Below are 23,769 nucleotides of genomic sequence, written 5' to 3'. Positions count from 1 at the left end.
TTTGTTCACTTAACCGAAGGCAAAAAGTAAAAGGTCCAATAAAAGTGCTGATTGGGCTTCATCAAATTTATTTAATAACTATTAAACATCATTTCATCAATGGAGTAGGTAACTTTTTACTGATTTTTTTAAGGCTGTTAAAGGGATAAAGTGTTAATGAATAATTTATTCTTTCCATATATTGGTGATTGGTATGACAGACTGACAATAGCCTGTAATATTCTGAACAAACTTTATGAAATTAAGATAAAATTTATTGAATAAAATTATTGAATTAGGGTTAATACTTTTGTATACATTGTATTACAAATACAATTGTGTATGCATTATTGGGCTTTGTATGTACCTTCTTTAGTAGGAGAGGGATGCTAATATATTTCCTCTCTTCTTAAACTTTTAAAGCCTCCTCCTGGAGAGGCTCACATATACTAGTTCGAACTGGATTTTTGTGGGACCAACAGACAAAGAAGGGAAGTTTGGATGAATATCCTGGTTTTAAACTGGCTCAGGCACTTCTTCCTGCTCCAGCAACCAGATAGAACCCCAGGTCCATGGAGGTCCCTTATCCTTAGGAAAGGGTTGGAAGGACTGGGCCTACTGGGTCCCATAAGACTTGGGTGTTTGTTCTGATCTTAAGCTGTGATGAACTTAAACCACAAGGAAATCGCTTGGGTGGGGTGCTCCTGCCGGAATCCATGTTAGGGTTGGGGTGATCTCTGGGAAACTTATTAGCTTGTGTGTAGGTTCTTTTTATTGTTCTTAATATGTTTTCTCTGTAATGCTATGAGTCTTAGAACTAAATGGTCCCTGGTGTTCTATCCCAGCCCTTTCTTGAACAGAAATTGTCAGGTGTGCCAAATCATATGGTAATTAAAACATAGGCACCAAAGGGAATGATAATGGGTCTTTCAAACTAATTTTCACTTCTGGGCTAAACCAAGATTAAAATCAATTATCCTAGGTCAGCACTAATCCACTTCATTACCTCAAACTCAACAACATCAATAGGATAAAAAAAAATCCCAGTTTGGCATGTCTGTCCAGAGACCCAATTGACTCTATGGAATCCAGGGAACTTTTGCCAACCTCTTTCCTCTCTCCCCTTTGGCATTTGCCACAATCCATTCTCTTTCAGTGGCATTTTTCTCAAATGAATGTGCATGCACATCGTCGTACTGCCAGTACTCTTCCATGTACACACAGAACCAACATCTATAACAAAAGTGTGCTTTAGACCCCTTTTAGTCCTTCTGTCCCCAACTATCTACACCCCATCTCCATGAAACCACACAGTCCTACCACCTTAGACTGGGTCTCTGGGCTGCAGCTCCCCCTGTTTACCAATTATATTAACCTGACAGACCCAACTGGGCATGGCACCTGCAAGCTCTTTTTCTTTGGGATCCTGTGATTAAAGTGACTCAAAAACAGATTCTTTAAAAGAAGGCCTTATTTATTTGTTCACCCAAAGATACATGGCAATCAGATAAATGCCTGTACACATATTACCTTACCTAAACCTTAATTTTTCATTGCAAGGTTTGGTAAGTTCTATTCAGCCCACTCACTGCTATCTCTAGGCTGCAAAATGCAGACTGCCCTGCTGCAGCATACTTTCTGTGTCTGTCTGGCAGGTCCTCCTATCCCAGGGGCAGCTCTCCCTTCCTTTTCTAGGCTCATATTATTTAGTATCCCCTTTGATCCTAGGCTCAGGCCTGGAAAGAGTATACCTTGCTAGCCTGGTTGGAGCCAGGCAGGGCCATTTCCCAATTAATAGCTCCCTCATTGTTCACTTAAGGATACCTGTTTCTGTCATTGTTTTGTTTCCTGTTTGAGGGAGTTTTGAAGCTGTTAGATAGAAAACATTCTCCACCAAAGGCAACTTCTTTGCTTACCATAAATATCAATAGTTTTCTTTTCCTTTAACCTAGTCTCTAGCTGGGTCTTGATATTTATGTGTTTTAGACTATATTCACTTGTATTTGCAATAAGGTAAATAGATTATTTAAACTGTTGTGTTTTCAAGGCACTTAGCCATAATACTCAGGATACACAGGAGTTGGTTCTGTTTAACTGGTGTCAACAACTGAGTCGTGGGTGGTTGGTCCTAATCGCTGGAGCAAGAATCAGACCTATCAGTTAGAGCTGAATTCAGAAAGGGAGGGTCCTGAAGCAGAGACAAGGGTCAGAGCCAGGAGTCAGAAGCCCAGACGGGACTAGGGCTGGGGCAGGACCAAGCACAGCTCCAGGCAAGGAGCACATTGAGCAATCAGTGCTCTGCTGCTGTCTCTGGGTTTATAAACCAGGCTGCTGGCCCTGCAGCCAGTCAAGCACTGTGATTTATTAGATAGTTGCAGGGCAGTGCAGCTGGACCTATTAGTTGCCTAGCAGCAAAAAAGCAGGGAAGCAGGCCACTACTGATCCTAGCTGGCCTGACCCCTGACAACTGGAATGAAGACCCATGATGCATGTCCACAGAGCAATGTTGCCATTCTGTGTGCTATACGCTAAACCTCAGCGTAACCGAAGGAAATAAGTTACACAATAACAAATAACCTAATGGGGTGGAAGAAAGATAACTATGTGGCTTCGCTCTGGTCTCACAATATTATAATTTGATCCCTTTCCCTCAGTGCCTCACTAAATGGTTTACAGTGGGTGTTTTGAATGAAATCTGGGCAGATCTTATTTTGTCTCTCCTTCACTTACTTACTTTGCTAGGATTTCATTATATCCTGGATTTGTTTCTAAATAAAGGAGCAGAAGCAGGTGTTCTTTCCTAAACAAAAGTCAAAGAATCCTAACAGAAACATAACTCTGTAGAAAAATTTATTCTTGACTTTGGTATTGTGTGTGTGCGTGCACGTGCGTGCAAATTTCATTTTCTGTAATGAAGACAGATTCCTACAGGATCTCTGGCTGTGATGACTTGAAAAAAGATAAAACAAATCCATATTATGATGTGAATGCATTTCCTTCTGAAACACTCTCTCAAATCCTACAAAGGATTTAAACTGAAAATAAGCATTTTTCCTTTTCTTTTCCCAAGAAGTGACATGATTGTTTCTGAGAAACAATGGTTTCCCTCTAAAATTAGGTATATTAAGTACTTAAATATAAAATATCATGGATTGCGGAGACATTTTGGATGCCTGTGCAAGATGTACAATGCAGTGCTGATCTGGATGAACCACCCAGATTAACTGAGACTGCTGCTCAACATTCCATTTTCCATCAGCACAGAAAAATGTGTGTGGTATTTTTGTTTTTTAATATATATATATGTGTGTGTATATATATACAAAAATTATTAATAGTTTTTCCAAGCTTTGTTTCCTTGCCCAGGCATGCCACCTGTATGTCAAGTGTCTCAAGAGAAAATAAAAAGCTTCTGTTAAGGAAGAGTGCTTTGATGAACTAACATCCATTTTTCCATATGGTACTTACAAGATTATAATTAAAGTATATAGGATTGTCCATACTGTATCAGACCATTTTGTCCATGTAATCCAGCATCTTGCCTCAGACACTGTTTAATACCTGATGCTGAGTAAGAAGAATCAAGTAGCCAGTTATGCATTGTCTATGTATAGGGGATGCTTATCTTACCAGAGGTCACCCTAACAGGCCTTAGTAGGTCAAAGTCTTTCCAATCCTTCTGCAGGGGTTGGTTGCTGAATCAGAAAAAAGACCCCAAGTCAACCTAAACTTGGCCTCTTTATAATAAAAGCCTTTCTTTGTTTTCGTCTCTGGAGAACCCAGCTTCAACCAAGATTTGCATGCCACCTAGGGGATTTTATCTTTCTGAAGGTGTGTACCACTTGAGTGATTCACCTTAACACCCCCTCTCCCACTATTCTTATTTCCTGGGAGATCTGTAACAACCCTGGAATGCACACAATTCAGTATGCACAAAAACCCAGTATAAAATGGTCCCCAAAGATATTGCCTGTATTACAATATGTTTCACACAAATGAATTAGGCACTTTTTAAAATTGAATGTATTACTACTTAAACTAAGCTTTACAAACATAGAGAAGGAGCTAACAGTTAAAATGTATATGTTAGACTATTCATTTATGTCATGTAATTGCAGGAAAAAAGTATTTGTTGGAAAAATAATGTTTGCTTATTGTCATGGAGTGCTGCCTGGTGCAGCTTTGATTTGGGGTACTGCTGAGCCTCCTTACCTTTATATCTTGGGATGACCTCCAACCATGCTTCTGCCTTGTTATCACCTATCAGGTGGCACTACACACCCAACTAAGTCACATGAATACTCTGCCTGAGCCACTCAGGTCCCACCATAGAGCAAGGCATCAGCCAATAACATCACAGTCCCCCAATATCTTCACTATAGGAGTGCACCCCAAGATTATACTGTCTTGCAATGGATGAAGATTTGTTCAGTACAAGCTCATTAATAAGTCCACCCCCCAACTTGAAGTGGAGAGAATATGCACCCACCCCTGTTACCCTGAGTTAATATTCCATAAAAACTTCACTCAAAAACACACTGGTTAATATAAAACATTAAACAACTTTATTAACTTTAAAAAAATAGAGTTTAAGTGATTATAAGTGGTAAGCATAAACAGACCAGAAATAGTTACTAAAGACATAAAAATAACATTGCACTCTAAATTCTACACACTAACGGGATTTGAATCTAGAAATGTCTCACCCTGAGAGCTGGTACAAGCAAGCTACAGATCTTCAGTACACAGGCAGAGACTGCTTTCCCGGCCTGGGACCACCCTTTCTGCAGTCCAAAATTCTTTGTCTTCCTGACATTTCTTGAACTGGGGGGAGAGAGAAGCCAAGTAATAATATCACTCCCCCTTCTCTTATAGTCTGTTCCAGCTTGCTGTGGAACAATTGATGCTTGTGATCTGGGCGGTCATCCTCGTTGGTCAGTCAGGGGCTATTGCCTACGAGCTTCCTCAGTGAAGTCCCCATTGTAAACAGTCCCTGTTAATGGATTCTTTTCTAGAATCGGATTAGCACATCTGGCTACTTCATTGTTGTACCTGAAAAGCTGATTTGTGAATGTTTCCCACCTTACAACATGTCCTAGTAGCAAATACAACAATATTTCTTAACTTCACATACAATAGCACATACAATTCACCAAAATATTAATGTTTAGTATCTCAAGACTTTTAAAATAATACCACACAAGTCATACTTTGTACAGAACATATCATAATTATATAACGGTGGTAAATATGGGGTTTTTCGTGTGTTGCTTTTAGACAGAGGATGACACACTTTTATAGTCCTTCTCAGTAAGATCTCTGATGTAAGTAAAAAAATGTAGACAGCTTTGGCCAAAAAATGGGTGACTGCATATTCACATTTGATGTTTTAGGCCCAAATCCTATAAACAAACAGGTATGCAAGTAACTTTATATGTTTTACATTGATCTCAGCAGGACTACTTGTGCAAAAATGGATCTGTATATTTACAAATTTTGGCTCTTAGTTTTCAATTAGAATAACCTCCTTGAGTTCTTCTATGCGATCCAACCAAACATTTTGGGTGGACCTAAAATATCCAGCACACAAAAATTCCCACATAACAGCTCTATGAAAAAAAAACCGTTTTAAAATTTTAATATAGAAAGCTCACAGATGTTCTAATGATTGTGGCATTGATAGTTGCAATACCACACAGAAAACTAATGCATTATTTAGGTTTTTTTTTTCAGAAAGCTAGACTGCTATTTGAAGCAGAAAATTATGTTTGGTGCATTGGTTTGTGGATTGTTTTAGTCTTCTGCACTAATGGAAAAAATCACTTTTTAATAAAAATGAAAATTGGGAATAATACAAATCCACAGTTAAGCAGTTAAAAAATAACTGTGTCAAAGTCAGATCTTAATAGGCTTCTATGAAAATCTGAAACTCTAAATATCCTACATGTGATGACCTTTTATATATATTTTTAGTAGTCTGCTTTTCACTGTCCTACAGTAATGTGGTCTTAATTCAAACCTTGTCATTGACAATGTGCTTCATACATATTCATTGTTTAAATGAGAATTAAGAAAACTTCATTTTAAAGTCACTGTTGTTTGTCAATGAAAATGGTTAAATTAACTAACTAAATGGCAACCTTAACTGAACTTATGTGAAACTCTTGCTCATATTGACAGTTTTTCATGAAGAAATTATACATAAAACATTTAAACTCTCCTCCCTTTCATTCTGAATGATCCTTTTATATGTGCTGTAGGGGAAGATGAGTCTAAATAGATAAGCTAACTTCTTGAACAATGGGTGGTAAGAGGTGAACTGCTCTTTTATGTAATTATCTTAGTATTATTACAGAGGTCCTAATTGCGGCTCTGTAGGTAAGAGTGGATTGAAGTTTGCATGTAATAGCGTGCTATAATATTAGCAATTTCTTCAGCTGCCTGTTATGGAGAGGATCGTGTACAATGTGATTGCCCAGAATCGCAAAACATAAGCTAATAAATAATAATGTGCATAGTGGTAAATCACAGAGAGAGAGAGAGAAAGAAATGCAGGCAAGTACAGAAAATGTTCAGGAGGAGGGACAATAATTCTGAACTCTTCAGTTGTCAAAATAAAATAGGTTTGTTTGGGACTCTTTCAGGACAGTATAATAATATTATATTTCATCTTCTGATAATATCTGTATACACACCATTTTTACAATACCTCTTACAATACCGTGTTATTTGATAGTTTCTGAAAAGAAACCAGAGGGTTGTAGGCCAAGAATGAAGATGCAGACCTTAGTGGGTAGCTTGCACAGTACCTAAGGAGTCATGGTCATCGTGGAGAAGGAAATGAACATCAGTTCCCAGTGACGCTGTGGCAAAAAGTGCTACACGATCTTTGGATATATAAGCAGTGAAATAGCGAGTAAGAGTAAGGAGATGATTTTACCTCTGTATATGGCAGTACTGGAATACTGAATATAGTTCTAATGTCTGCATTTTAAAAAGAAAATTGGATGGTGCACATAAGAACTGCAAAAATTATCTGAGAGCTGAAGAAAATGCCTTACAGTGAGAGATTTCAAGAGCTCAATCTATTTAGTTTATCAAAAAGAAGACTGCGAGTTGACTTGACTACAGTGTTATAAGTACCTTCATGGTGAGAAAATACTACATATTAAAAAGCTTTTTAGCCTAGCAGAGAAAGGCCTGGCAAGAACCAATGGGTAGAAGCTGAAGCCAGACTAATTCAAATTAGACGCAAAGCACACATTTTTAACAGTGAAGGTGATTCATTATTGGAACAAACTAACTAAGGAAGGATTCTCAGTCGAGAATGGTTGCCTTTCTGGAAGAAATGCTTTAGCTGAACACAAATTTATGCTTTAGTCAAAGATGTTTCATAAGGTTCAATACAGGGGTAGTGGTGTGAACTTTAATAGCCTGTGATATACAAGTGGTCAGACTAGGTGATCTAATGATCCCTTCTGGCCCTAAACTCTGTGAATCTGTGAATCCACTTTGCCTGGCTGCATGTGACCATTCTTTCCTCACTTTATGAATGATAAGTGCTTGATCTCATACACCCTGAGGCCAACAGTAAACCTCTCATTGATTTCAGTGGTGCTTGGTCAGGCATTAGAAGTATCACAAGATATGCACACACCAATTAAAACTGACAAAATTAACCTCAGCTTTTTGAATAACGTGAATCGTATGTGTGCTGCTGCCTCCCAGCAGGGAGAGTAAAAGGGACTAGTATGTCTTTTCAAGTGTCCTCCCTATACCATTAGCTGAGTATACCTCCTCTTTATGTCCTGCACTGGTTCATATGAGTAAGCCACTCAAGATATATCAATGCATGAGTGCCTATTTGGAGAGTGTAGGTTCTTCCCATGAACAAAGTGGTATCCGTCTCCAATAATAGGCTTGTTTCCAATCCATGAATCAATATGCCTCCCTACCTGCAAACTCTACAAGGGAACTGGAAAAGGCACTAACCAATCCCCCGCCCCCCTCCCCACACACACACACCTTATAGGTGGCTTAAATTTTGACAGTTTTCCTTAGCTACCTAGCCTTCTTTTATGGATTGGTTGCCAAGGTGAGTAGTCCTAAAGGTAAGATTGATATTTATAGTAAAAGAAAAATGTGTGTTAAATTCATACCTTCAGGTATATCTAACTCAGAAAAGAAAAAATGAAACGCTAGTCTCATGGCAAATATTTCTGTTCCCATTCCTACCACCACAAGATAGGCGGTTCAATACTCATACAGGAGAAAGAAATGTGGTTAATTTATAGAGGAAAATCCTACCCAATATATTAAATTAAAATCTCAAGATCAGCTGATCAACATGACCTGGAAAGCACATTTTAATGGGAATAAACCTTTCTCAAAGTAAGAGTGTGGGTGAGGAGCAATTTCTCCATTTTGGAAAAGGGGCAGAAAATGATCATTCATGTTTCCTGATCTAGTTCCTATGTTTTACACCCTGCGCTAACACAGAGAAGCCTGCTTTGATTCCAGTCCTACCATAGTCCTACCAATTAAAGGTTGGCTTCAATACAGTTGCTGCAGATGTCTTCTCCTGTGTCTCTCCTTTCCATCTTTTTCCTCACAAGCATCACTTAACTGATGTGGGAAGAGGAAAGACAAAAGGGAAGCTGCTTCCAGTTCCCGCTTCTGTAAAGAAAGTAATTTAGCTAGTGAGTTGGATTTTCTCTTTTTCTATGCGTAAATGACGGTGAATGTTAAAAAGCTGACATTCATCACTATTTATCATGTAATGGTGTCCAGACTTGGTCCTGCAAAGTTCTTTATATAGGTAGATGTCTGAACCTGAACGGAGGGGCCCATGCTGACATGGCAAATTGCAGGATGAGGATGCAAGAAACCATAGTTTTTCCCTACACTTAGAATAGGAAATACTTACGGTATATCTGTTGATAAGCATTGAGTGTCAGCACCCACCCAATGCACTACTGTTCTTATAAAGTTACTATATATTAGAATAATTCATGGTTAAATCCATCCCCTGTATTTAGCCTTTCTGTAACAAGAAAATTTTTCCTATGCTCGTCTTTTGAGGTGACAACCATAGTGCATTATTACCTGTATATTTATTTCATATGAAGTGTATGCACCTTTGAGAATTAGATACTACCTATCATTCAGTCAAATACCTCCAGAGATTAACTGTCTCAAGACATTCAAACTCCCATCTGTGCCTTAGTGTTTTAAAAGTAGAATAAAACTAGCATGCTGTACTATATTGTCTTACCTATAATGTCTCAATAAACTTTATATGCTTGCTGAAATTCAGCAATTGTTTTGGAATAAACATACCTATCAAGAATATTACATTATTTCTATTCAAGCTTATACTCCATCAAGTTTGTCAGTATTGCTGCATTTAGGTCCAATTATATGTTCTGCTCTGATACTGAGACATAATGGTTATTTTACAAAGTGCTATTCAGATAGCTAGCTAGAGAAAGGGGCCTCTTGTTTGTAAAAATCTCTGTATAATAACTGTTTCCTTAAAAGGGAGACCATTTTTTATATATATTTTTATATAATTCACTCCAATTACATTAAGTGAAAACAATAAGTTGTTTTTTATAATTAGTAATGAAAACTATACATCTTCATATGCAGAAATATGTTTTGAAATGTAACCATTTTAAAAGAAAAGGTTTTTTTCATTTATTTTTTATTTATGAAGATCCAGATTCAGTGGAGTAGCCAAGCTGTACACTGCTTTAGTATTCAGTGGGAGATGGGAAACAAAATCTGGCAGGCACCCACTAGCCATAGCTCCCAGAGTTTTACAAGCAATTGAGGATTACAGGGATTTATGGATGTTCTGAGCATTTACCACTTTTTATTCTGGCCCCACTATTCCTGAAAGTTCATTAAAGGATCTCAAGGAAGACACATCTCTAGTATCTCTCTATAAATGAAGCTCTGTAGCTATTCCATATCTGGTACAAAAATCTGACCTGCTGGTAGCAGCCCTGGAACCTATTCTGTGGAAGGGATTAGGGGGTGTATGCAAGAGGAATTCTCCTGTAGCTATTCAAACTAGAGCAACGGAAAGCTGCAAGGGGACATTAGGGAAATTAGCCTGAAGCAACATACAAATTGAACAAAATATTAAAAGGTCCTATTTTTAATTAACTTACATAAATCCACACAGGGGGAATATAAATATACCTAGTATTCTTTTTATTGACAAAATACTAAATGTCTGTGTCAGCTGATTGCCAAAGTTGGTAGTAATGACACCAGTTTACGTATTCCCAACTGTCAAAAAGGGAGACAAGTATGAACATAACCAATGAACTGCTCTGTACTAATTCTGCATGGAGAGTAAAAGTGTCTTTGTGCATGTTTCGGACATTTGATGGGTGGGGTTATATTAAGTCATGCTGTGCTACACTGATGACACATCACATCATATCTCTGTGGAAGATGTGACAAAGAGTATCATCATATGTCACAATGTTCTGTTTCAGTGGGGTGGGAAGAGTTCGCTTGGATGAGCCGAAGGACACCCAACTTCTGAAAAGGAGAGGGGAGTTTGACATACCAGGGTACTATCCATACTGCTGAATTGCTGTGTCACCCTTGCCTTCTAATCTGCAGTGCCCTTTACAATGCTTTGCTGATGAAACCTCCAGCATGCAAGTCACTCCCAGCTATGTCGGTGTGTGTACTTCAGCCAGCCAGCTACACTATGGCTCTTACCAGTTTTGGTTATACTGCTGGGTCATCCCAGTACATTCCCAGTCATAGATTTTCCTCCCAGAAATGTATGTATGTACTGTCCAGCCCTCTTCGGGACAATAGAAGTTTATATAAATTCTGTTATTTCTTTAATAGAAATCATATGCACATAATTTGCCACCTCAGCTGGAGTTTCCCTTACACATCAGTTTAAAAACACTAAAACAATAAAACAAGTTTATTATCTACAAAGAGAGAGATTTTAAGTGAATACAAGTAATGAGGCATAAAAGTCAGAAATGGTTACAAGAAAATAAAGGTAAAACACTACTAGTGACTAACAACAAACTATATCAGATTTAAGAAAAGTTCCCACCCTATGCTTTCAGCAGTCTTACTGACCAAATTTCTTAGGTCAGGATCCCTTCTCCCAGAATCCAATGAAGGCTTCCTCGTCACTTCAGGTGCTGGGCAGAGGGAAAGAGAGGGATAACTTGGGGTGTCTGTCCCTCTTTTTTATAGTTTCAGTCCCCGTCTTGAAAAACATTTGCAACTGAGATTTAGGAGACGGAAAGTGTATGTGGAAGGATATTCACTACCTGGTATCTCCACCTGTTTGCACTTCCTTTGTCTCCCCTTCCTGCTTCATGACTCTGTTTACTTCTTAAAGCAAATTAACCAGACCGCATATTCCTGTGTTTAGGACAGACCTGTTTACCAACTTCTGCTTGGGTGGAACTGTTTAGAACATGTGTTAACAACATCATACAGAGAAATTGTATAACTTCACAATGTTGCTACATATATTTTATCAGGACAATACTGACCAGCAAATTATGAGTTTTCAATGATACCTCACAAGCAATACTTTATTGCAATAGTGTATAGACACAGTGGTACATACTGTCACAGGAAGAGCCTGTGCTCAGACATACTGGAGCTGATCCCATTCTCTTGCCTCAAAGTTGACATCAAAGTGTGCCAGGGGGAGCCAAGGGGCATCTTTGCCTCCCCTTGACCAATCAGGTGGGGGGTAGGGAAAATTGGAAATTCAGTTTTCTCTCGTGACTCCACTCAGTATAAAGCCCTCCCACACATCTGGGGGACATCTTGCCATGATTGCTGCCCTACCCTTCATCCCTATATTTGAGGATTTTTTTTTTCCATTGGACCAAAACTGGAAGGGATCTAGAGGGGTTTTCAGCTTCCTCGCATCATTGCGGTGCCATGACAAAACCTTTCTGTGAGAGAGCAGACTATTTCACACTATGCCATTAAGTCAAATGATACAGTTTTAGTTAGAACCTGTTTTCTCTCTGTTCATAATTAAGATAAAAGAATGGGCAGTGAAAGTTCGTGTCACTTGATGTATCTTTTAAGAATTTACATTTAATTGGGACTATTTTGTCCCCTCTTGTTCACATTTATAATTAATTTATGACAACTTTTCATAGTAATATTAATGACATAATAATCATATTTGTAGTAAGACATAATTTGTGGTTACTAATAGATTTTCTTTGGATTTAGGCAGGGGGAAAAAAAACCACAACCGAGGGAGGGGCAGTTTTTAGAGGGTGGTAAATCATTGCAAAAATAACTCTTCCCATTACCAAAATTTGAATTGTACTGAAAGATCAACAAGCGCACATTAGTACTTTCATCTTAAAATGAGGATTACAAACCCAGAAAATTCTGAATTAAGGTTAAACTTAAAAGAAAGGCAACCATGTTCAGGTATGGAAATGCATAGCATATAAACAGCCATACTCTGTGCTTTAATAATGCCATGCAATAACCATAAAATTACAATTAGTGTTTATAATCCTATGTTAAACTGTTTTCTTAAGAGCTGTTACACTTTTACATTTGTTGTTGCCTTCTGATATCACTCCAGTTTAACTGCCTATATTGCAACTGTGGTGATAACTGTCCCACTTTGTCACTGCCTTTTCTGTCTTTGACTGTAACACTGATTTGGTATCCCACATTTCTCCCATCTAAGTATGCAAGGTACTGAGGGATACCTTTGAGTTTAACAATCAGCAAAAAAAAAAAAAGGGGGGGGGGGGACCACATAGGAGAAGTTTCAATGCACAGTAATGTGAATGGTTTTACATTAAAAAGAAAGGAAAGGGCCTAGTGTAGGGACAGTTAAGCTCCTCATGAGGGAAGAAAACTCATCTAAAACTTAAAGTCAGAAACAGGCCTTAGGATTACTTCTTGCATCCGTGAGGGGGAAACTTTGAAAATATTTGTATAATGATTCAAACATGACTGAGGTTATTTTTGTCAGACTTCTTAGAATATTTTGATATTCCCCAAGATGTTAAATACTTCTCTGCTAGTTATTTTTTATTTAACTTAATGCAGACAGTCAAAGATACAAATATTCAGTTAAGTAAAATAAAATATCTGCAAAATAGTGTGCGTTTTAAGACTACAACAGTAATGAACATCTTGTGAAAACATGGATCAGTTTATATGTAATTAGCATCATCTACTGTTTCTCAATCTTTTGAATTATTCCAATACTTAAGATGGCAATCGGTCTAATTTCATTCTTCAGATAAAGTACCAAATTTCAGAAGTATCCGGTGTTTTACGATTCATATTTTGACACACAGGGCCAAAACTGTAAAGTTTCTTTGATGTTAACGTCAGTCTCTTTAATCTGGTAGGTCTACTTTTTCCTTTGGAAGCAAACAGAGGTGCATCTTTCTATGTTCTGTTGATTTTGCTAGCAGCTATGCCAAGGCAAGTTTCAGGGCTAAGTTTCAGGATATTATTACCTATTCAGGGGGAGCAATACAGTTGGGTTTTAGCAGCCTACTGATATTGAACCTAGGATTAGAAGGCTCCTCCTAGCTCATTGAATCCAGTCCCCTGCTATCTCAGGCAACCTCATCATATAATTCCCTTAGTAGAGTTTGATAGGTTTATCTTAAAACTAGTTAGGTTGTTTGCTCCCACTACTCCTTTGGCTGGTAGAAATGACCTAATTTCCACCAGCTGATCAGACTTTTTCTTCACTGGTGTCGGTTGGTTATGGTAAAAATAATGTTGAACAAGTCCCAAACCTTTTCTATTACGTTCACTTCATAGTATCCTTGCCTGAGACTTCTCCCAGCAGTGAGAGAATTTGAGTTTCCATATGGTAGCATAGAGCATGGATCTTTCAGGGGTTTCATGTATTGACATCTAGTCAAAATCTGCTAATCAGGTACTTTTATTGGAATCCTGGTTCTTTGTCTCTTTATGTTGAGTAATAAATTTCATGCCCTAGGTGGAGAAATTTGAGTTTCCATATGGTAGCATAGAGCATGGATCTTTCAGGGGTTTCATGTATTGACATCTAGTCAAAATCTGCTAATCAGGTACTTTTATTGGAATCCTGGTCCTTTGTCTCTTTATGTTGAGTAATAAATTTCATGCCCTAGGTGAAGGAATTGATAGAATAACTTCAAGACCTCATCTAAGAAGTTTACTCATTTTATAGGAATGACTTTTTTCTTTGAATGGTAAATTAGTTGACATGAATCTTATATATGTAGTAGACTCTTTAAAATATCTCATGATTACGTACACCCCTCTTCGTTTCTTTTTGAAATATTAACCATTTTACAAATTTTGTTTTTCTTCTAAAAAAAAAAAAAAATCCCCTATATGTGCTACAGTATATAGCTCAGGATTCAACTGTGTTATGAACAGTGTGTGACCCCAGGACTTCTTGATATCAACTGGCAGAGGTCAGAGGGGTACATAAGGATTGCAGGGATCTTCGGTGTCCTGTATCTAGATATTAGTCCACCAAACAGTGCAATCTTTAATGAAAGCCTGTGTCATACTGGTGATCATAATCATTTCAAGATATATATGGAAAAAATTGTGAGGAATTATGTATGTAAATACTAAAAATTACATTCTCTAGGTCTGTGAGTTAAAGCAGGTCACCAAAAGATGATCCACATACCCCTGACAGGTAAGGAGAAGGAAATGTTCTCTCTCTCCTGCTGGTCACGTGCAAATTGAGGATTATGGTTCACAATGGACAACAATTTATAGTCTGAACAAAATGCTAATCAATAGATTGTGGAGGCTGCAAGAAAAAAACAAAAACATTAGGGATTATCTTGTTTAGAAGGAAGATAATGAACTTTTGGAACTATATCTGAGGTGCAGATGAATTTCCAGTTATTTCTTCAGTCTGTGAGGGCAAGCCAACAGTCTTGATCTTCTGAATGGGGGATCTCAGCCAACTTGTTTGAAAACATTGGAAAAAGGACTTAGGGTAAGCTATCTTGTGGGACAGGGGTTGGCAACCTTTCATAAGTGGCATGCCAAGTCTTCAATCCAATGTAGGGGTTTGCATGCCAGTAATACATTTTAACATTTATAAGGTCTCCCTCCATGGCCCCGCTCCTGTCCCACATGACGTGGGCCCAGCGCTCTGGCCAGGAGCCACTCCCGGCTTCAAGCAGCACCTTGCAGCGGACACTCCCCCCTCACGGCCTCACCCCTGCCCCTCTCCCATGTGACATGGTCCCCCCCAGTGCCCTGGCCAGGAACCGCACTGACACCACGAAAAATTAATGGCAGTGTGAGTGCTGCTCAAAATAATCTCTCATGCCACAGGTTGCTGACCCATGTTGTAGGATATGGGGGAATGCCTTGTGAGTTAAGTTTAGGCTTTTGAAAACTTATTATGATTTTGTTATATATGTAACCATTTGTTTAGAATATATTAAATTCTATCACTTGAATCTCTGTTCTTTGATAATAAACTTTTGTTTTTATTTTCATTCTATCTATTTAAAGTGCTGTGTGTTAAGCAGAATGATGATCCCCCAAGATGGTATAGTGAATGGGAATAGTGAATCTGTGAGTTCTATGAGTGTTCAGTGGAACGGGCTAGACACTCCAAAGAGAGACTTGGAGGACTTGGGGGTTGGTGTGCACGTATCACTTGCCTGCAGAGGGACAGCAGAGCCTGAGGAGGCTATGAGGGGGAAGTACTTGTGCTGCCTGTGATCCGGGTTGTCAGAGAGCTAATCTTGGACTGGTTTAGATAGGGCTGTCTCACACTGAGAGGAAGTGGTAGCGAGGTGCCTCACAACCTGACTACCCCAGCAAGCGTCACACAAAGACTGTGTTAGTTTAATACTACTGACTCATAAATGACAGGTCAGTTTTATCAAGTTGTCTTTTCTGTGTAAATGATATTTTCAGTGTCAATAACTTTGTAATGCAGACCATAAAACCTAATTGTTTTTGTTTTCGCATTTATACATGTTGGTGTTAAAACTGAATATATCTAAGAATGTAGCTAATTATGCTTTTCTTTTTTGAAAAAGAAAACCATCAAATTAATGTCTTTCTTCCTCTTAACATACTTGCCTTAACACCTCTGATACATTTGATTTGAAATTGGTTTATATTTCAAACCTTCAACAGTAGGTTTAGATTTATATAGCTGACCTCTGCCTCTGATTACCTGTTGACTTATAAGAATAATATCTCTGTTGAACTTGTTTATGTTAATATTAATGCTGCTAAACATTGCAGATTAACATTCAAAAGTTGTAAGAAAGATGAAGCTAATCTTCTGTGAAATTAAGCCAAGGTCTGCATAGATATTGAATTAACACATAAGGGAAATGGATGCATTTTTAATTGTTTTCCTTCACATCAGGGGGCACATGCTGAACTATGAGTGGAAATGATTTTATTATTCTTAACAAGATTAAGAGAAAATAATAAAGGATAGATATTAGATATTAGAATATTAGCTAAAAATAGTAACAGTGAAATTCATTTAACATATCAGGGAAAGAGTATGAATGACAAAAACCTGTTGATCTAAAATAAACTATATAACAGTGTTATTTCTTTGATTCGGTCTAATCAACATTTTCAAATGGAATGTTATTTGAAAAAACAAAGTAAAAATTACATGTCATGAGATTCATATTTTCCTTCCTTTATCTCAGCTGTGTTTTTCATAGAAACCTTCATTGCATTCTGGTCTCTGATGGATTTAGATTTATTGTGTTATGTAAATAACGGAGATGAGAGATTAGTAGGTAGCATGCATCAGTAACACTTTTGTAGTCAGCCAATAGCACAGTAGTGCCTCCATTAATATAGTGTAACTCCAAAGGGAATTTACATTTTTATTGTGTTTATCAGAGGTTTCCCTCATTTTTCTACTTTTAAAAGAGGCATTTTAGCAAAAACCTGCTCTTAGAAACAATAGCCACAGGGAAGATTGATTTTCTTAGTCTGAAGAGCAGACCCAATTTTTTTTGTCCAAGTTTAATTATTAATTGTCAGGGCTTTTCTTTTAATACAACGTGAGCATCACATTGGTTTAAAGGATGCTAGAAAGAAGAAAAGTTTTTTTTCTTTCCTATTTTTCTTTCCAATTTACTCTTCTCTTAATTTCAAGTACTTCCATGCTGCTGACTAGTGCTATACCATCTAGTAACTCTTACTTTCTGTTGCTTGAGAATGGGAAAATCAGTGTGGATAAATATGAACAAGTTTGAACACAAACTGAAAGGCACAAGTAATACTTCCCACGTATATATTCCCTTATTATTTTTTTCTTATGTGCATCTGCACGTCCATGTTCCAACCAGACTGGAAACAAGCAGCACTAAAGATCTTTTAAGAAAACATGTTCCCATGAGATTTCCAAATATAAAAGATTTAGCTAGTTTGAATTAGCATCTAAACATTTGAATATTTAGGTGAACTTAAATGAACTAACAAACCCTTTCAGATTTGTATATTCATTATTAAGATGTTATACCCAAAGTAAAAGGTTTTATACTAAAACAGTTTCACTTTGTGAGAAAACAACCTTCATTTTATGTAGCACACGGCAGCAAGTATACATCTGAATAACTGAAAACATAAGATATGTGACATCACTTGTTTTCAAGGGGAGGTGGTGTTGTAAATGCATGCAACTGTTTAGTATAGTCCTTTAATATGTGCTTTGAGTTCTTCCCCCCCCTCTCCCCCCAATGTGTGCATATGATTTATGCTCTCTTAACAATAAAAAGTGTACTATTATGTTACTACATGTAATTTTTCCCCTCTCTCTCTCAAATCAAATTTCTGTTATTTTTAAGGTATTTAAAGATCTACCAGAGAAAGAAAAAGAAATTGAGCATCTCCTAAATAACTTCACCCAGTTTGAACAACATTTAAGTCAGCTGATATTGTGGGTATCTCCCGTCAAGGATCAGTTGGAACTTTACAACCAAGTGGGCCAACGAGGAGCTTTTGATATTAAGGTAATGTTTTCTTTTTAAATTATCTGTATTTTTCACTGATACAAAATCAGCCCTACAATGAAACATGGACTTTTTGTCCCTCCCTCCCTCTTTTTCATAAATAAAAAAACCTTTATTGTGACATTGGCAATGTAATTTGTGCAATCTGTTTAGTTTGTCATCATTCTCCACTCAGTTGTGAAAAAATAAAATTGTAATAAATACTTTCTACTTAAGAATCCAAAGAAAAAATATGACTCAAATATTGTTTATTGTCAGCTCAGTGATCGGCACATTAGCTGTGCAGCTAAGATTAATAATAAAGCCTCATGCAACAAGTTGAGAATAGCCCCTTAGAACTCTGGTATTAAAATTTCTATGCATTAAGAAGCATTTTATTTATTTATATATTCTTTTACCAGCAAATGCCAGGTTTAGCACAAATAAGGATACATGTAAAGCTCTGGCAGCTTTATCTTTGAGAATTTTTTACCTTTTTTACCTTTCATACCAGAACAAGGACTTTTAACATTTGTACTCTGTGAAATCTAAAGTAATTATACAATATTCTGGATTCTACAAACCATTACTAGAGTATGTAGTGGTTAATACCAGTTCTGCACCGATGTCTTCAGTAGAATAACACTTAGGAATAAATACTTTATGTGATGATAAGGTATGTATGTTCAAGTCCTGTATTTTGTTTGAATATAACTCAGCATATATAGGGCTATGTTATGATACCCTTACTTACATCAAAAAGCATCTAACTCTACAAATAGCTGAAGTCAATAGGCCTACTTTATGGAATAAAGTACTACTCAATGCGAACAATAGTATCATAATCTGACCCTTCATGGGTAATCGTATGTAAAACAAAACATATGTTTGCCTGGGATGGATGAATGATGTTAGTCAAAGAAGTTAGATTTAAAAAATCTATTATCATACAGTTTGTTGGGACTGTATCTGGATGGTTTCAGCATGTAGGGCATTTGGATGTGTATATGTATGTGAAATATATTGGGACAGATCACCAGGTAGTCCAAATTGGTTTAGCACCAGTCAGCAGATGAAATCAGTGGAGTTTCATCAGTATACACCAGCTGAGGATCTGTCCCACTCTTTGTTTAATGGTCAAGTAGAAGATTTATCTAGATGTTACCAGCTTTTTTATCAAAATACCACAGTGTCTGGTGAAACAGCATTTCAAAAACTTTTGCTCTAAGAACAGTAGAATTATTTTTTACCTGGAATGAAGTGAAACAATAATTATTTCCAAATAATTATTTTTGTGTTAAGGCTGTTTATTAATTTGGCTTAACTCTATCTATTTTATGGAAGGGTCTAATACCAAAATACTTTGTCACAGAATCACTTTTATATAAAAGAGCTGATCTCAAGTCCTGTAATTGACAAAATGAGTTCAGTTACAACATTGATTCTGTCTTTGAAAGATATAAAATAGTTCAATTGCAAATGTTTTTATATATAATGAGCAATGATGTACTTGTATTTTTGCAAAAAATGATCTATTTCCTGTAATTTTAGCAGATTTTATACCTAGCGTCTGTATTGTCTTTTCTTATGTTCTTTTCTGTGGTTTCCGTTACTGTCTAGAAACATTCCACCGTAAATTGGCTAAATTGCTGTGAAATGTAATAGAGTATTGCTTTTGTTGTTATTTTCAAGCTGTATTCTGGTTGTCTGTTTGGGGCCTCTTTTGTGATGTCACAGAAATTCTCCATATGGAGCTCTTTAACAAAAAGACAAAAAATATTCCTATAATGCCAAATGGGTGAGATAAAAAATTAATGGGGGAGGGAGTAAAAAGTGTTAAAGGTAGGCCCCTAAGCTTCCTTTCTGCAGTACCCTCGCTGTCTCTCCATTTCTCTACCACAGAGCAATCTTCATCTTCCTCAGTCTAGTTATTTACACCTAATCTATTTCAGTTTTATATACAGTGCTTCTCTCCATGACAGCAGCCTCTTCTCTTTTGTTGTATTCTCACACACTTCCAATCTACAAGATGGGCCTCTGTCAGGTTACAACATTATGTACAAACTGATCGGGAGCGTTAAACCAGCTACATATTCTGCTAGGAACAGGCTTGTCACTTGTGGCCAGGCTAAAGAGGGAAGCAACAATTTATTTTTGAACTCCCCCTGCTAGTGCGTCTACAGGTGGGTGCTTCAAAGGGAAACCACTGCTTCCCATTGTAGCCCAGTGATGCATTGTATGCAAGTTCCACCTTATTTGTTGCTCTACCTCTTCTCATTCCATGCCACAGTTTGTTTTTGTTTGTTTCCGCAAACATGCATGTGAGTGTGATGTTGGCCTCCAGGGGAGCCATGCTCAGATAGCTTTAACAGGGCAAAATTGCAAAGAATGGGTCAGGCAAAGCCCTAAAAATTGGTTGTTTTCTTCCATAAGATATACCAAGCCAGCAATAAACAGTTTCTGATCCTCTTACTGGCTATTCCGAAGAAAAACACACAGTTCCGTTAAAGCCATTAGTCCTTTGACTAGCTCCCAGACAGCCAAGTCAAATATGATGGGGATTACTGAAAATCTTCATCCATAATATTTTTTAAAGTTCTACCAAACCCAAAGGAGTGGATACATTACCAAACAGGTCAATGCATAGTTCACATCTTATGAATACATGCTTGAAGCCAATGCTTATTAACAAAACTAATATTTATTTTTAAAAAAGATGGAAGATATTGGTTAAAAGTTCATATACATACAGATAAGAATAAAAGTTCAAAATTCAGTTTCAAAGTGGAGATGATAACTGAGTTGAAAAGTTCTACATTTTCAAAAAGTCTCTGGAAATTATCCAAACAGCTTTGGGATCATCAGTCCTTGTTTAGAGCTGCTTTGTTAGAAATCCAGTCCAGAGAAATTAAGCAGGAGATGAAAACAAAATGGAGATCTTTTCAGGTCCTTATACATCCTCTGCCGTGTGGGTAGATGCTCATTGTTTCAGCTTGTGGAAATTCACAGAAACAAGATGGAATCCAGGATCACATGAGCAAGTCACATGTCCTTGTATGCTTTGTTGAGTCATAGGACCAACCATTGCTTATTAACTGGCTGAAATGTCCCCACTGGAAAGCTCTGGAATGGGGTCAAGCTCCTTTTATGGCCCATTGTGAAAGCTAAGTATCATTTGATGGGGCATTAACTGGCATTGTTCAATCACAAAGTAGCTAGACTGGAGACAAACAAGTGTTATCTCAGGAGCAAACACATTTGCAATCCAGATGAAAAGTCATATGAATAATTTCAGATACAAAAGATGATACATGCATATAAACAGGATAATCATATTCAGCACATCGTAACCTTTCCAGTGACACTTTACATGACATATTTTGTATAAGATTTGTTGCAGTTATATAACAGTGGTAGTAACAATGATATGCATGGTCATATTTTAATCATACCATGTCATGTACTTGAGTAAAGTTACTTGTGTGCATGTGCTGTATTGGGCCCATAAATCATAAGCACCTTATCATATTTCTATCACAATGTAAATGATGTAATTGTAGATATATAGCATTATTAGGACTCCTAATTGTCCAGGGGTCTTCCCAAAACAAGATAATTAACAATAAATCTCTTGAAGACAGTTAAGAAATGGTGTTGAAATATTTTTCCTACTAAATTCTCCTCTTCTTCTATTATGAACTGCTTTTCTTTGGAATGACATGTTTTACAGCATCATTACCAACCTAAAAATAAACTTTTTTTATTTAAAGGGATTTTTAATGTAAAATTAAAAACCCATATGCTACAGCAATAAACTATACCTAGATGGGAATTAGAAGGCTGCTGGTGGATGTGTGCCAGAGGCATGCACCAATAGATAATTACTGCACTCCCTTTGTTGAGCTTTGTTGCTTTATTCACATGTATTATTAACCAGTTGATTGCACTCATTGTTGGCAGATCAAATTGATGTATCTAAAAATCTCTTCCTTCATGACCGATCAGTTGATACATGGTGAGGAAAAAGACTTTTAATGGATGATTAAGGATATGTAGAATAAAGTATAGTAGTTTGCAAATGGACTACATAAGTCCATTTGTGTGCTATAGAGTGGACCATGAAAAGCAGTATTTTCTGTTAAATTTTCATTGCTTTTTAAAATTCAGTTTGTCTGGCTTATAAACCATTTATTTTTATTTAAAATGTATTGGTTTGTGTGTAAAAAGATCCATTTTATAAGTAATGTTCGCATGAACAATTTTTATTACTTTTTATTGTGGATGGTATAGGACAGATCATTGAAAAAACATGATTATTGACATATAAAACATATTAGTTTTTTATCTACATCCTTGTCTATGTCAGTGGTTTTAATGTTGTTAAACACACAGATTTATGCTTTGCTCATTTTGTCACTTCCTTCAGTGCACTGAGCTAACCCTTTATTAAAGATTATGTATGCAGTTGGTTTGAAAGTGAATGTGGTATTTTACAGATTATCATAATATTTGTCTATGTAAGATGATACGGTGAAAGTTCTGGAATTAACTGTTTTGTTAAAACTTATAGAAAATAAAATCATACCATCATAGAAGTGTAGGATTGGTAGGGACCTGAACAGGTCATCTAATCCAGTCCCCTGCACTCACGACAGGACACAATATTAACTGTAATAAAGTAAATGATTTATAAAATAAAGTAATGATTAAGAGGCCAAATTATTAAACAACACAATTTGATGGACAAATCGCCTTGATAGGGACAAAACTAAAAAGAATGGAAAGTAGAAAACGTGATAATACTTGTACATTGTGATTAGTTTGTGAAAGGTGATCACGTATAGATCACATTTTTAGATTAACTCTGACAACTGCCTGGCCACAACCCAAATATAAAGAGCATTTTATATATTCTGTAATGATGAGCAAGATTGAAGTTTTGAAATAACCATTACGTACAGCAATTGTTTAAGGGCTGCACCAAGTCCCCAATTCAGTAAAGCACTTAAGCATACACTTAACTTTAAGCAAGTGAGTAGTTCCCTTGTAGTCTGTGGGAAATATATGGTTAGAATTAGGCATGTTCTGAAGTGCTCCACTGAATCAGAATCCAAAACCAATGTGTGATGAAAATGCTTCTTTCCATAATTTCATTGTTCTTGTTGTTGTGTTTGTGTTTTGCGGATGTTTTCTTTTAACCTTTTTGTGTCTGTAAACAAGACAAGAGGTATAGTTGTGTAGCTGTGTGATCTTTGATTTTCCAGTTTGTAATATTTTTTTGGGTAATTCACAATTAACACACAGTTAAAAAGTATGAGGAGTTAGGAAATATATATGTGTGTGTGTGTGTGTGTGTACATCACAAATGTTAAAATATTGTAAAATTGAGTTTGCCCTAGGGAGGCATAAGACTTATGTTGGTATAGTTAAGTTACATCAGCTGTTAGCTGTCTTGCTGTGAAATTGACAAGAAAACCTGTGGCTTCTCCCTCTCGTTCCCATTCCCAGCTGGGGCAGCAGGGAGAAGCCTGGGCAGTCCCTTCCCCTCCCACCACCCCGCCCAACTGGGAGCCACGGTGATGAGCCTGGGTGGCTGGGACCCCACTCCTGGCTCCAAGTCATGAGGAGCCTGGTGTGACTTTCCCCTGTGCAATCTGGACTGGCGTATAGCTTTGTCACCCCAATCCCTCACTCCTGGAGCCCATCTCGCACTTGCCCCACTGTGTGAACCAACTGGGTCAGACCACACACAGCCTCCTGCAAACAAGTGACCCTTAATTTAGTG

General features: G+C 37.2%; 1 protein-coding gene across 26 annotated transcripts in view; it reads left to right on the top strand.

The window, feature by feature from the left end:
• Positions 1–23,769, top strand: part of DMD (dystrophin) — a 1,854,857-nt gene that overhangs the window by 1,280,168 nt on the left and 550,920 nt on the right. For all 26 annotated transcript variants that reach the window (XR_010919130.1, XR_010919131.1, XM_067545076.1 and 23 more), the window contains one exon: positions 17,841–18,005. Coding sequence is in view for 24 of the 26 variants with exons in the window: in XM_067545076.1 (XP_067401177.1) it covers positions 17,841–18,005 (165 nt within the window). In the remaining 2 variants the exon portion in view is untranslated. The remainder of the gene's footprint in view (positions 1–17,840; positions 18,006–23,769) is intronic.

This window comes from Emydura macquarii, unplaced genomic scaffold, assembly GCF_026122565.2.
Source record: "Emydura macquarii macquarii isolate MOO-44397 ecotype Brisbane River unplaced genomic scaffold, CSIRO-AGI_Emac_v2 contig_1043, whole genome shotgun sequence".
In the NCBI taxonomy this organism is placed as follows: Eukaryota; Metazoa; Chordata; order Testudines; family Chelidae; genus Emydura; species Emydura macquarii.
The sequence above is the reverse complement of the archived record's forward strand: the minus strand, read 5'-3'. Positions and strand labels throughout refer to the sequence as shown.